General features: G+C 40.3%; 1 protein-coding gene across 7 annotated transcripts in view; it reads right to left on the bottom strand.

The window, feature by feature from the left end:
• ATP2C1 (ATPase secretory pathway Ca2+ transporting 1) overlaps nt 1-15,369 on the bottom strand; it is a 164,580-nt gene that overhangs the window by 120,893 nt on the left and 28,318 nt on the right. For 2 of the 7 annotated variants that reach the window (XM_055321425.1, XM_055321423.1), the window contains exons 1-2: nt 11,574-11,713; nt 11,102-11,284 (exon numbers count right to left, since the gene is read on the bottom strand). The exons of 3 other annotated variants lie outside the window; for them this stretch is intronic. Coding sequence is in view for 1 of the 4 variants with exons in the window: in XM_055321423.1 (XP_055177398.1) it covers nt 11,102-11,107 (6 nt within the window). In the remaining 3 variants the exon portion in view is untranslated. Of the gene's footprint in view, nt 1-11,101; nt 11,285-11,573; nt 11,838-15,369 lie in introns of those variants that run through there. 2 more of the 7 variants (XM_055321428.1, XM_055321426.1) reach the window with 2 other exon arrangements.

Genomic DNA, 15,369 nt, shown 5'->3' with positions numbered 1-15,369 from the left:
CAACTTCTATGGGGGTTCCTCAATAAATTAAATATGGAATTACCTTATAACCTAGCACTTCCACTATAAGTATACATCCAAAAGAACTGAAAACATATTTTTACACACTTGCATATGAATGTTCACAGCAGTATTATTCATAATAGCCAAAAAGTAGAAACAACTTAATATCCATCAACTGATCAATGAACGAAATGTGGTAAATCCATACTCTGAAATATTATTCAACCAAAAAAATAATGAAATGATACATTCTATAAATGGCTGAATACTGAAAACATGCTGAAGTGAAAGAAGTCAGATAAAGAAGCTCACATATTCATTTATATGAAATATCTAGAACAGGCAAAAAATAGAGACAAAAAGTAGAGTTGTAGTTGGCAAGAGCTGAGGAAAAGAGAACAGAAAGTGTCTGCTAATGCGTAAGGGATTTCTTTTGCAAATGATGGAAGTGTTCTGGAATTAGATTAACCCATAACTTTGTGAATATACTAAAATCCACTTAACTATGTACTTTAAAATGGCAAATTTTATGGTATGTGAATTATACCTCAAAAATAAAAACCAAATGAGGCGCCTGGGTGGCTCAGTTGGTTAAGCCTCTGCCTTCAGCTTGGGATATGTCATGATCCCAAGGTTCTGGGATCCAGCCTCTTGTCTGGTTCCCTGCTTAGTGGAGAGTCTGCTTCTCCCTCTGCCCTCCCCCTCCTGCTCATGCGCATGTGTTTTCTCTCTCTCCCTCTCAAATAAATCTTTAAAAACAATAAAAATAAAGATAAAAACCAATAAATGACAGGATCTGCAAAATAATTTAATTTACCCCAGCCTCTAGCTGACTTTGGGTCTAAAACCATGCATCCAGAACAAAGATTTAGTTGAAGACTGATTTCAAACACTTGTGGGAACACAGAATAAATTCCCAAGCGGAGAAAATGTAGAAAGTTGTAACTAAGGAACCAAGTGAGCAAGCCCAAGAGAATAATCACCAGAACACAGCTCCTTTCAAGTGAACTGCTATCAGCCCAAACAATTATAGCTGTACCTATATCTAAGCAAATCTAATCCATAAATGCATGTAAATAAACAACTGGAAAATTAATAAGTGAAGGAAAATGGAGAGTTCTTCCTTAACAAAAATCTAGTTAATAAATATAGAAGAGATGAAAGAAACAAAATCATCATTAAGCAACCACAGTAGTAATAGCAGCCACGAAGAACCACTGATAGATGCAAAAACTGGCCTGTGAAATGTATGGTGAGACAGAAGATACTTGCAGCTTCAAAGTATCTCCCCACAAAAGGAAAATTATTAATTACAAAGGAATGATTACATTACTAAAGAAATATTACATTTATTTTCATTAGAAAAGAAAAAATAGTAACTTTACAGTGGAGAAAACTGGCATACACCTTAACTTTAATCACAGTTAAGATATCTTAATCGTAAGTAAACATCAGACAAATCCAATTTGGGACATTCTGGAAAAATAACTGACCAGTACTCTTCAAGTGTCAAGATTATGAAAAATGAAAAAAAGATCAGAGAATTTAAGTGTCAAGATTATGAAAAATGAAAAAAAGATCAGAGAATTTAACAGATGGAAGGAGACTAAGGAAACAAACTAAATGCAAGATGGAATCTAGAACTGGATCCCAGGGTAGATAAAGGATAGTTTATAAATGTGAATTTCTTGGGTTTAATCATAATACTATGATTATATAAGATGTTAACAGGGAAACTGGGAAAAGGTTTTATAAGAACTCTTTATAAAAAATTTTGCACCTCTGATATAAGTCTAAAATTATTTCAGTTAAAAAATTTAAAGATTTTGGGCAACCTGGGTGGCTCAGCGGTTTAGCGCCACCTTCAGCCCAGGGCATGATCCTGGAGACCTGGGATGGAGTCCCACGTCAGGCTCCCAGCATGGAGCCTGCTTCTCCCTCTGCCTGTCTCTGCCTGTCTCTGCTCTCTCTCTCTCTCTCTCTCTCTCTCTCTCATAAATAAATAAAATCTTTAAAAAAAAAAATTTAAGATTTTAAAAACACCTCTGAAAGTAAAGCAAATCTTTCCTGTATAATTAGAAGTTAAACAACACTTTAACCCCAGTTAAGCAATTACACCTGGAAAGAATTTTTTTTTTTTACTAAAAGGTAGACATAATACTCCATTCACCGATGTATCAGTTTGTAGAAATTATTCCAAGTCCTGAGACAAATTTGGAACAAAGATGAGGGAGGAGGTATAATATTATCTACATATTTTTTTAAATCTGTCCATTTTGTTGTCACCCTGCATTAAACATGGAGCTGCTTTTTAAAGTTTTCAGCTAGCAACAATTATTTTACTAGTAATACCAGAGTAAAAAAAAAAATAAAGTTAGACCAGCTAATAATTCGACTGTAGAAATATGGTAGATTCCCTCATTCCTTCTGCTAGTTCCTTGATATGTCCAACGGCATTCCTTTCACATAGTAGTTAATTTTCATTAATTAATTTTACAGGCTATAGCAACCAAACACTTACAAAATCAAAGACATGAATGCAGCATCCTTCACACCCTGTACTTAACTGACCTAAATGTCTATAGGCACAACAGAGAACCATGTAAGCCCTTAAAAGCAACGTGTGGTCAGATATAATTTATATCATCAAAAGCTACCAACTTTGAACCCTACAGGTTTAGGCTGAATGAGCATTTATTTACTGCCACAAAATGTATTCTATTATCACTTATACATCATTTTCCATTTTAGGTGGTTTTCCTCAAGTTATTTAATTCTTCTAACCAACAATTTAATGTTTGGTATGTTCAAATCATCTTAATTTTTTTTTAAATTTTTTTTTATTTATTTATGATAGTCACAGAGAGAGAGAGAGAGAGGCGCAGAGACATAGGCAGAGGGAGAAGCAGGCTCCATGAACCGGGAGCCTGACGTGGGATTCGATCCCGGGTCTCCAGGATCGCGCCCCGGGCCAAAGGCAGGCGCCAAACCGCTGCGCCACCCAGGGATCCCAAATCATCTTAGTTTAATACGAGAAACAGGAAGAATGTTATTTATAAATTCCACTGCTATTAGTAAAAGAAATACTAATAAGAGTCCAATAAATAGTTCACTAAACTCAAACATCTTTATCTATTAATCTCATGTTATAGATGGGGATATTAAAGTTTAGGGAGACTAAACCAATCTATTCCTAAAAGGAAAGAGCAGCAAAGAATCCTTAAAAATGAGAATGGTACACAACTACATAAATGTAAGCAGATATTAAACACAGTGAGGCTAAAATACATTTCCAAAGTTATGGTCCTTGTATTAGAATCGAAAATACATGTGTCCTGATCCAAGCATAAGAGAAAGAGCTGGTGGTAATATCTACATTTTACAAAAGAATAAAAAGATACTTAACGAGTAAAAAAAAGCCACCTAATGAAGATCTTAAGTAAATCTGAAGAGTTCTGACTTCAGAGAAGAGTCTACTTGAAATTTTGTAAATGGATAAAAAAAAGGAAAAGGCGTTATAGACAAGTCTGGCATATTCCAAAAGAAGTAACTCACAACACTTCAGTCTTGATACCAAAGAACAGTAAAATTGCTTTCAAACAGTAAAAGTTCTAACAACAAGCAAAATTATGAGTTTAACCTCACTGATTAGTAGGTAAAACATTTAACCCAAATTTCAACATTTTTACCTAATTACAAATCATGAAATACTCAAAACCCAAAATTGTAATGTGATGCAACCACGACAGAATCATTAAGATTATAAAAACTTCTATAGTTTTTCCCAGGCATTCCACTTATTTCAGAAAAATTTAGGAAGCCTTGAAATTAGAAGTTATTTAATAGACAAATAACAAAAATAATTTCCTCATATCTTAGTCATCAACCAAGGTAAGGGAAATTAGTATTTGCTCAGCAGCCTTTTCATGCCAGGCACTTACACACCTTGCCCTATTTAATCCTAACAAAACTACAGTCATCCTCATCGCTTTACAAGTGAGGAAACCAAAGTTTAGAGAAGTTAACTTTCTGGCCCTTGGTTAGAACAGTGTTTCTCAACCCTTGACATTTGGGGTCAGTTAATTCCTTGTTGGGGGAAGGGACTGTCTTGTATATGGTAGGATGTTTACCAGCATCCCTGGCCTCTTCTCAGTGGATGCCAGTAGCATCCCTCTAGTTCTAACTAAAATATCTCCAGACATTGCCAAATCTCCTGGAGGGCAAAATCACCCCAGTTGAGAACCACTATGCTCAAGTGAAGAAGCCAGTATTTTCATTCAATGGGCAAAAGCTACATGCCAAATTCTATTCAAAATGAATTAGAGACAACTGAGGGTCTTTGTCCTCAAGAGCTCACTTTGAACCTTGGTCTTCTAGCCCAATTGGTGTTCAATTTTAAAACCTCCCTCTACATACCCTGCTTGGCCCTGTCCCCAACACAGCTAACTACTCCAACTAGCCAGTGGTACCTCCTCTCACCCACTTATGCTGGCTTAAAAGCTTATAGTCATTCTGACTCAACCTTCCCCCTCATTTCCTGTACCTAATTACTACCCAAGTTTTGCTGGGTTTTTCCTAGGAGTAAAATGTCTCTCTCATCCATCCCCACTCTCCATTCCCATCCTTCTAATATAGACACAAGCCATCTCCCCTCATTTTTCTAGAACAGAAAAAAATCAGAAAGAAGTAATCTCTATTGGTCCCTCAAATGAGGGGTATAGTATACATTAGGATATCATAACTGAATGCCAATGTCTAGAGTAGGAGGCTGACAGACCTGAAACAGTGGCCAACAAAGAACACATTCTCTACCTCTGGAGTGGGAACAGAAATTGGACTTCCCCATCTGATCACTGACACTTTTTTTTTTTTTTTTTTTGAGAAAGAGAAAGAAAGCACGTGGGTACATGAGAGGGGCAGAGGAGAGAATCCCAAGCAGGTTCCTCACCCAGCACGGAGCCCCATGCAGGGCTCAATCTCAAGACCTGAGATCATGACCTGAGTCAAAATCAAGAGTCAGATTCTTAAATGACTGAGCCATCCAGGCACCTCTGATCATTGACACTTTCACAATCTGATGTCAACTCTCAGTAAATAGCAACCCCGACAAGCATTAAGAAAAGGGCATAGTAGAGATTAGTTTGCATGCCTTAAAAAGTGGCTTGCATGCTATTTCTGGCACTTGTGCCATGAATGGCTTTTGCCTGCTCTTAGGGAATGTACAATTGACACTGAACAGAAAAAAGAAGAGAGAGGAGATTCCCAAAGAAAGTCTGATCCAATTAACCTTTCTGCCTCTCCCAATATATAAACCCAGATGAAAGAAGGCAAAGCAAACATTCCACCATGGAAAGTCTGTAAGAGATGGTCAAAGAAAAGCTAGCAAAATAACTGCAAAAGCACATAAAAATATGTTCACAACATATATGAATATATAGCACCAAGAGGCTAATTTATTTATACTGCAAATGAAAGGCTCTGATTTAAGATAAGAGGAAATTCAGGACCTGTTTTAAAGCTTATCTGTCCCTCAGGCAGGGAACAGAATTTTATTTTATCAATGATCCCTAGGAAATGCTTTATCCTTTTTAAGATCCCACAATCAAGTTAATTTTAAATCCAAAATCTGAAATTCACAACCTAGTCAAAAGTTTTAATTAATATTTCATAGTTAATATTCAAGGAAATTATGACACGTGACATTCTAAATATTTCTGCTTCTGTTATCATTTCTGAGTTTTCCTATGAAGTAGCCAATATATTTAGTGTCAGGATCCTACTGCTATTCTCATTTTATGGGGTTCTTTAAGTAAATAAATAAGTGAAAACAATTTCTACAATGATGTTTCCGTGTTTTCAGAAGGGATAAACACATGCATAATCCTGTTCAGGACAGTACCTTTATGAAAAGATCAAAAGTCAAGCCAAAAAGCCCTAATTAAACAACTATAATTAACAGGTATATTAAATAATTCCAATCACACATTCTCTATTATCTGAAGCAGAAAGAAAAAGCAGGGATTGAAGATGAATTAGATGTCCTGTTACAGCCATCTTAAGTTGATGCTTTTGACCCACACTATTACTTTCTTTCTGGCTATAACCTATGATATGATAAGTTGTAACATTTCACTCAAATTTTTTCTAATGTATCCAATAAGCTTAGCCTAAACTAATTTCATTCCACATAATTTGAGTAATTTCCTTGTAATTCCAAGATATATGCCTTTGTCAATAGTAAGTTAAAGCCTTGAAAATGGAAGACTTATAATTAACAAATGCATATAAATACCAGCCATAAAGAGTCTAAAGGAAATGCATCAATTTAGCCCGACATTTCTTTTTCAGAGAAATAGTTTTCCTATACAACATTATGGCATTAATATAGAGCCTGACCAGTTTTTACTTTACTGCCTTTTACCAACATTTGTCCTTATGAAAATCATAAAGACAATCTTGTCACAACTAAAGCCTGAAATCACTATAAAAAGAATTTCTAACAAAGTAAATATCGGAGGACCTTTTGAACTGATCCTTAAGAGTTGTTTAGATGTTACATGTAGCAATTATGTAATTTAAAATTCACACCAGCTAACTTTACCATCAAGCTATGGAATTCTTTCCAGATTTAAAACAAAACATAACCTTGTTAAACATATTATGGTTAACCAAGATCCCCCCAAAAAAATCAGCCTTGAGCTCCAAGGGGTGTATTCCTAAGAGAATATTGCGATTGACACTGCTTCAGTTGACAGTTTAATTCCACTGACATTAAATGAATGATAAAAACATTAAGACAAATCAAGTTAAATTGAGGATTCAACTGTAGAAAGCTAATGCTTACAAATAATCTCTGCAGCATCCTTCCTCTAGGTTAAGTTACTACATTTTATAAGATGCTGTTATATACATAATCTCTTTCAATTTCAACTCTTTTCTAGAAATACTAAGAATATTACTTTACTGACAAAAGCGCAAACGAAATGTTTTCCACATCTAAAGATATAAAATACTTTTATAACCTGGTTTCCTATTTCTAATTAAAAGAAGGTAATTAAGGTGGTTTTCCGTTTTATTTACAGTTCCTCCAACTATCCTTATCCTAACACACAATCTTTTGAGACATTCTTAAATGATTAATAATTTGACCAAGAAACTATTTTTAAAGTAAAGCATAAGGATGCCTGGGTGGCTCAGCGGTTGGGCGCCTGCCTTTGGCCCCGGGCGTGATCCTGGAGTCCCAGGATGGAGTTCCACATCAGGCTCCCCACATGGAGCCTGCTTCTCCCTCTGCCTATGTCTCTGCCTCTCTCTCTCCCTGTGTCTCTCATGAATAAATAAATGATATTTTTAATAAATAAATAAATAAAGTAAAACATAAATAAACATACTATCATTTCCAAATGCAACCCAAAGAGATCAAGGTAATTTATACTAGACAAATTAGCCCTGCCTGTAAGTATAAATTAAACACATCCTGAAATCTTGAAGACTATTACATTTCTATACACTAGTCAAAGAAATATTTAAAGCTTTATTAGTTTCAGGTACATTAAATTCATATTTTTCTAGGAGAAAAGCCAAATTTACTCCAAAGGAAACAACCCATTACTGGGAAGAAGAAACTGTGTGCAAAATTCTCCAGCTTATAAGCCATCCCTTTAAGCACAAATAATTTTTTAAAAATCAGGAAAAGAGCCATTTTACTCGTACATCTCCGGTTCCTAGGTGGTATCTATTTAAATTCAAAATAAACATGCAAAAAGGAGTTCCAAACATGCAAAATGAGTCCCACAAAGGGATGCCTAGGACCAATCCCTGAAATTCCAGGAAATTAACACTTCAAATACTTCCTGTGACTGGCAGGAAATGTTCACAAAGCAATCTGGAGACTGGCTAAAAACCAGGTAGGCTTTGCTGATACCGTTTAAGTGAGACATGGGAGAAAGGTCCAGAAGAACTGAAACTTAAGTTCTAAAGAAAATTACCACCACTGCTGAAAGGCAACACAAGGATAAAGTCATTCTCTCCAAGAACCATTGTACACATGGCACACTATCTAAGAACCTTCGTGCTAATTGCCCCTGGAAGCCACTATCAATTCTATCCTGTACATACCTAGAGATGTAATTTATCTATATACCTACTAGAGAAGTCTCTTTCTGGGGAACAGTAGCAATCACTCAATCACTCATGCATGCTAACCATGTGTCAACCATCATTCTGGGCACTTCATACACCAGGCTTCATTAATTCTTCACATCAAACCTCCAAAGGGCATTATCCTATTTACAGATGGGAAGACTTAGAAGCACAGTAACTCATCAGTTTTTTTAAGGAGAGAAAAAAGCTACCTGTTAGGATTTAAATCCAAACCTGTCTCCTTCCACACTGGCCCCAGGTTTCTTGTTGGAGCCCCAACCTTCTCTATAGAACTAAAGGCATAACAGTACAGAAAATTATGTACTTAACTCACCAATTCCCTAAAAACAGCAACTTCATACAGAGGATTTTCACCACTACTGTTCCTCCTTTCAATATTCAGCTATCATAACATTAATGTAACATGGCATAATTGCGTGCAAACACCAGGTAAGGCTACTTATAATAATCATTTATTGAGCACTTACTATGTGCCAGATACTGTTCTAAATGTTTTTAACAATCTCATATGGCAGGTTCTGTCAAGTACCCTTATTTTATTATAGATGAAGAAATTGAAGCACAAAAAGCCAAATTATGCTAAGTGGGGATCCAGCATTCAAATTGGATTGCCAGGATCCACAGTGCATGCTCTTAAATTCTTTCCTCTCTCTCAAAAATAAGTTTCTAACTTCTTTACTATGTAACCCTCTTAAGTATGTAACTAAGTATTATCAATCTCAATTTACAGATGAGGAAACAGAAGCTAAGAAAGGTGAAATACAGTTAACCCTTGAACACAGGTTTGAACTGTGCAGGCTCACTTGCATGAAGATTTCCCACAGTACAATAAATGTGTTTCACCTTCTTTATAATTTTCTTACCATTTTCTTCTCTCTAACTTAATTTTTTATAAGAATAGAGTATACAATACATATACAAAATATGTGTTAATCCATTTTATTATCAATTATATGGCTTCCAGTCAATAGTAAGGTATTAGTAGTTAAGTTCTGGGGGAGCCAAAAATTATAGTACATTTTCAACTAGGGGTGGTGGCCCCCCTAAATCCCACATTATTCAAGGGTATACTGTAATTTGTTTAAAGTCACACAACTTTCAGTGGTTAAGGCATGGTTTGAATCCATTTTTTTCCACACTCCCAAGATGTTGATTCACATGTCAAAGGAAGATACTAACTATAAAAGGAAAGCAGTAATATTCTATGTATTTCAAAATAGGCCATTGATAATTCTAGGTTATATACAAATTTTTCTTAAAAATGTTTACGTGAGAAAGGAAAACATGTCATGGTAATGAGAAATTGACAAAAAGGCCTCTTGATTATCATAAGGCAGAAAACCCCGGCAAGTTTTTAAGTATAATCTTTTACTATGAAGTCAAATAATAAAGACTCAATCAGACACAAGCATGCAGCATGCTTCCGTCTCCCCACCACTCCCTCTCACGTCAATAGACAATATGAGAGTCGGCTTTATTAGTCATGCCCCTTTTCCTAAGAGATCAAGAGACAAAAGCAACACCTAAGAATACACCTACTTTAGACTACTCTCTTAAACCTGGTAACACTCTGCAAGCAGAAGGCATAGATGTTATTTAAGATACAACCACCAAGAAACAGGTATACAAATGCATTTACTATTCTTTGTCTCTTGTGAAGAAAGGATTTGCCTTTCTGAAATCTGTAAATCAAGACAAAGAGAAAGCCTCAGAAAAGTGATTTCTCCATTCCATCAAACAAAAACATCACTGCTTTCAAATGCTCCTTCTAATGACCCTACTAGGTTGGCATAACTCCTCTGCAGTTACATACTTCAATATTTCAGAAAATGTCTTCCACCAATTATTCATCGTAGAGTAAAACTGAGCAATATAATCGTGCCTCTCGTATTTCCCACATATCCCGGGGTCTCAGGCAGCAAAACAGATCATGCATACAAGAAATATCTATGCGAAAATTACCAGTCCTACCTAGGGCAATTGAGCTTACGTTCTTAAAATGGGAAAAACAAGTGAGAAAGCAACCAGCAAACCCCACTGCATCTCCTTTGTACCAGTTCAGATTTTAAAAACCAAAAGACACAAGAAGACAAACTGTAATTTGTGTAAGTATCTTTCATAGCATCTTGCAGACCAGGGCGGGGAAAGAAAAAAAGAAAGATTATCACACACAAGTCAGAAGTCAGTCCGGGGAATGAATAAGTGTGGTTGTTTCAGGAGAGAAAATAATATTCAGAGTTATTCGACGCTTTTGGAAAATCACCAGGGCTGTTTAGTGAAAAGGCATTAAATACTTTGATGCGACCAAAGAAATCAAGTAACATGTGAATGATAATCTAGTGGTCCAAAGCGCACAGTGGACAAACAAGTTCCACTGTCAACCTCCTAAATGATGTTCTCAAATAGGGAGGAACTTTAAGAGAGGAAATCTCATTAACATTCTGTTAAATTCAAAGTTATTTTTTTTTATGAAGTGAAAAACAAATCTCCATGAATTAAAAATTGTCTCGTTTCTTATAAACTAATCCAGTCACATAACATTATCAAGGCTTGATATGCAAATAATACGGAGAGGCAGTGCATCCCCTTCTCTCTCCCTTTCCATTTCCCCTCGAGTGATTCCTTTCAAATAGCTATTTAAAACCAGCACAGATGCTATCAGAAATGAAAACTTCCCTTCCATTCCCTAAAGACAGCAGCTCTCTCAGGAAAGCAGAATAAAGCTCCGTCAGCCCATAGTGCCTTAATTTCCGAAATGCCCTAGGTTACCAAAATAAATGCTAGCATCCCAAGAAAGCAATTCCTTGGATACTTCACAAATGGGGGGAAAAAAATAATCGGGAAAATAAAAAGGTGGAAAAAAAGAAAGGCAACTTAAAAGCAAACCACCACACCCTCAACTCCGCGTTGCAATCCGTCTGCCAGGGGCCTTTACCTTCATTTTCCATCGAAACTGCACTTGGGTTGATGGCTACAAAGTCTTTAGTGTCAGCCGCGGCCACACTGGGAATAGAGAGGAGAGGAGGACAAGGAAGAGAAGCCCCCGGAATCCCAGGCTGTCACCCCCTCTCCCGGCCACACGTCCCACGGCTGCTCCCACCACCCCTAGCAGCAGCATCTGCAAGAGAAACCGGGAGAAGCGGCGCTGACGGGAGACGCGCAGAGGAGGGAGCCCCCGCCCCGCCCCCCCCCCCCCCGCCTCAGCCCCCCGCGACGCCCCCAGCTCCAGCCGGCGGGGCGGCGCCCTAGAGACACCCGCGGGCCGGGGTATCCCCCGGACGCTCCCTCCCTCAGGACCTGGAAGTTTCTGGAAATGAGGGGCACTAGGTTATACTGGTGCCCTCCCGAAGCCCCAGAACCCGGTCCTCCGGGCTGCGGGATGGGGGGCGGGGATCGGGGGGACTCACCCGCGAGGCTCGCGGGAGCGCCCCGCACGCTTGGGGCCAAAAGGAGTGGCCCGCCGAGCGGCGGCGCCAAGCGGGAGCCTGCTCCCGGCGTGAGGAGGGAGCGCACTGAGGGCGGTCGGGGAGGGGAAAGGAGAGGAGGTGAGGCGACCCGTCACGGTCGGCCCCGCCGCTTCGGCGCGGCCGCGCGGCTCTGCTCCCGCCTCCGCCTCCTGCGCTCGGCCCCTCCCCGCCGCCCCCCGCCCCAGCACGCTCCGCACTCCGGGGCCCGCCGCGGGCCGAGCTTTGTCGCGACCACTTCCGCCGCGAGAGGAGCGCGCGCACGCGCACTGTCACGCACAGGCGCAGACGGCGGAAGTGAAGCTCCCGCCGAGCCGCCCGCCGCCCGCCGCCCGCCGCCAAAGCGTGGCTGGTTGCGGGTGCGGAGCAGTCCCGCGGGAGGGCGCGCCGGGCGCGAGGCCCTCCCCGGCCCTACCCGCCCTGTGGAGGCTCCTCGCCGACCTCCGGCGCCCGCCCGTTTCCACGCACCCACAGGGCGCGAGGGGCGGAGGCCCGGCCGCTTCCCAGCCGCGGCCACGCATGGTCGAGAGGCCGCCGCGGGGTCGGGCCAAGCGGGCAGGCCCGCGCGTGCTCCGCGCCCCGCAGGTGCTCGAGGGGCGACCTGGGGAGCCCCCTCCCCACGGATGGGGCCGTCGGGATGGCCGTCACAATCTCGGCGGGCGACGCGAGGACCTCCGAGGGAAGGGGCGAACGCAGAGAGACTGCGGTCCTCCGTGGGGCTTGCCACGCGCCCTCGCAGGCCCCCGGGACGGCCGCTTGGCTCCGACCGCGGGCGCAGGTCGTCGCGGGGCGGCTTCCCCAAGGTGTGTGCGGCCAAGGGGTCGGTGTACTCCGGGGCCCGTGTGTGCGGAGACGGCGAGCATCAGCTGCAGAGCTCGGGGGAGGGACTCCGCCTCTTCAGGTGTGTGGAACCCGAAAGGTTGGAACACCTGGCCGCTAACTGAGCGTCCACACGCGGAAGCCGGAGAAGGCGATCCACCTTCGGCCACTGGCTGCGTCTTTTGCCGCCTGAACCTTTCACTTGCTCAGCATCTTAACCCAGACAACCCCCCCTCCCCCCGCCATAAGTAATTCTTTTTTATGGACAGTTGATGTTAATAAATAAGCCTTGGTAAACCAGAAACAGACTGAAACGAAGTCCTCTCACACCCAGATCCGCTAGAGGGCAGGGCTACACCTGCTGAGTTCGACCGCTTCCGCCACCAAGAACCCGACGGCAGAAGCCCTCCCTTGTGTGCTAGAGGTATTTTTCTCCATTAACACCTTTTCTCATTAAAAAAAAAAAAGAAACTTGCCCCTTATCTCAGATCCTGTAACGTGTTCTCTGACCACATGTTCGACGTCAAAATAAACAACCGAACCGGGTTACCTGTGTTCCCCATTTAATCCCAAATATGAGGGAATTAGTCTAGGGTCAAAAGCTCTGGACAGCTTTCCAGATCCAGATGCACTTCTCAATGAAGAAACGTTAAGGTTTAAGGTTTTATTCGACGAAGTCACTTTAAAATTCCCAAACCATCATAAATAAAAAAAAATAAAAATAAAAATAAAAAAGGGATCCCTGGGTGGCGCAGCGGTTTGGCGCCTGCCTTTGGCCCAGGGCGCGATTCTGGAGACCCGGGATCGAATCCCACGTCGGGCTCCCGGTGCATGGAGCCTGCTTCTCCCTCTGCCTGTGTGTCTGCCTCTCTCTCTCTCTCTCTCTCTCTCTGTGACTATCATAAATAAAAAAAAATAAAAAAATAAAAAAAAATTTAAAAAAAAAAAAAGTTAACAAAAAAAAAAAATTCCCAAACCATAAATATGAAACTAGTTTCTAATGTCCCGAGTTACTATCCACGACGCTTCTGGCTTACATGCTTAGAGATTTTTGCCTACCCAGTGGTGTTATAAGCATCATTTGTAATGCAATGAACGTGCTATCTCTTACTCAGTGTTGTGATTAATCTTTAATGACTATTGGTTACTATCCTTTTGGACCTTGACGCCACAGCATCCTATTAAAAACATAAGCATCTAAAGTAGAAGATGCAAATGTAGACATTATTTGAGACTAACCTATGATCTTACAAAATAGAGAGTAATTTCCCTGTACAGAATCTGATACTGGATTGCTTTAATTAGCTCAGAGATTTTATCTGAGGTAACTTCAGAATTATCTGTTGTGCACTGCAATGCCCCAGCATTAACACTGAATTCATAATTAACTCCACCCCCCTCTCCCAAAGATATATCTCACCCCATGGTTTACACCTAAAGTAGCTTACACTGGAATTTTACTTTTTGCTTGCCTAAATTGTGAAAGCCATTGTTCCTATTACTAAGGCAAAAAAAGAAACTGGATAAAACCAGCTTTGTCCAGAAGAATTATTACATACTGCCTGCATTCCTAATCCACCATCGGTCGTCTCACAAATTCCTGGGCTTGGGAGCAGCAAAAGCCTTAAAGGATAGCTGCTGGTTCAACCACTCCCCTGATCCTTCACCCTCATCAACACATCTCCACAGAGTGATCCTCTGTTCTGTGTCTGAACACCTCTTCCACCCAAGCTAGCCAACATCAGTACCACCGACTTTGACTTCCTATGTAAGTGAAAGATAGCATTTATTAACACTGTTCAAGCCAGAGCAGTGGGGAGTGCTTGAACTTTGAGCTTCAGAAATCCTTGTTCTCAAAAAAGAAAGAAAAAAGACATCGTCGTCTTTCTCTCGGTTTTGTCATCTGATCAGCTAACCTGCCATGAGACTTTTGTGTAGCAATCTCCACCTCCTCATCTTGGGGGAAGGGGGCTAAAATATATGTGCACTGCCTTATGTACATATACATACATGTGTGTATATACATTCACCTATACATAACGTACATATATATTATATTCTAGATACAGATGTAAGCATAGATAAGTATCCTTTCTCTCAAAAGATTGTGAGGATCTGATAAAGACAGGTTGTATTTTATAGGCACTATAAAAGTATAAGATCAAACAAGTGAAAGCATGGACTATTAGCTACCTAGAATGAGATTAATGGCAATGAAATGTATTATGTTCAAGTTCCTTCTGTTTTCTTCTTTATGAATCATTCTAAAAACCCACTCATTTGGTTCTGAATATTTAACTTGCAAAATTAATTAAATGTGTCTGATACATATGAGCAATAAAGGGGAATTTGTCAGGCCTCTCTGCTTGGGGGAAATACTACAAATAGGGAAGATTGAGGAAGGACTACCATAGTGTTCTATTTATACTGCACCTTGTTACACAAAGGATGTAAGGCATCTTGTTTTTAATATAAAATGTGATAGCTGACATTTTTTAAAGATTTTATTTATTTATTCATGAAAAACACACACAGAGAGAGAGGCAGAGACACAGGCAGAGGGAGAAACAGGCTCCACTCAGGAAGCCCGATGCGGGACTCGATCCCAGGACTCCAGGATCACGCTCTGGACCAAATGTGGCGCTAAACCACTGGGCCACCGGGGCTGCCCAATAGCTGACATGTTTATAAACCTAGATGATAAAGAAATATGTGGCCTTTAGGATTTAAAAAATTAACCTGGGAAATGTTATTTTAAAATCTTGCCTCAATGTTTTATTTTAAAGGCTATTTTAACCTTGTTTTAAGTACCAAAGGTTTATAGTTAAGGAATTTCACCTAGTGCTAGAAAAAAAAAAAAAGTCATTTTTTTAAGGTAGATATGTTAAAAGCATATAAAGATGTAATGCTTTATTGTTAC

This window comes from Nyctereutes procyonoides, unplaced genomic scaffold, assembly GCF_905146905.1.
Source record: "Nyctereutes procyonoides isolate TBG_1078 unplaced genomic scaffold, NYPRO_anot_genome, whole genome shotgun sequence".
Lineage (NCBI taxonomy): Eukaryota > Metazoa > Chordata > Mammalia > Carnivora > Canidae > Nyctereutes > Nyctereutes procyonoides.
The sequence above is the reverse complement of the archived record's forward strand: the minus strand, read 5'-3'. Positions and strand labels throughout refer to the sequence as shown.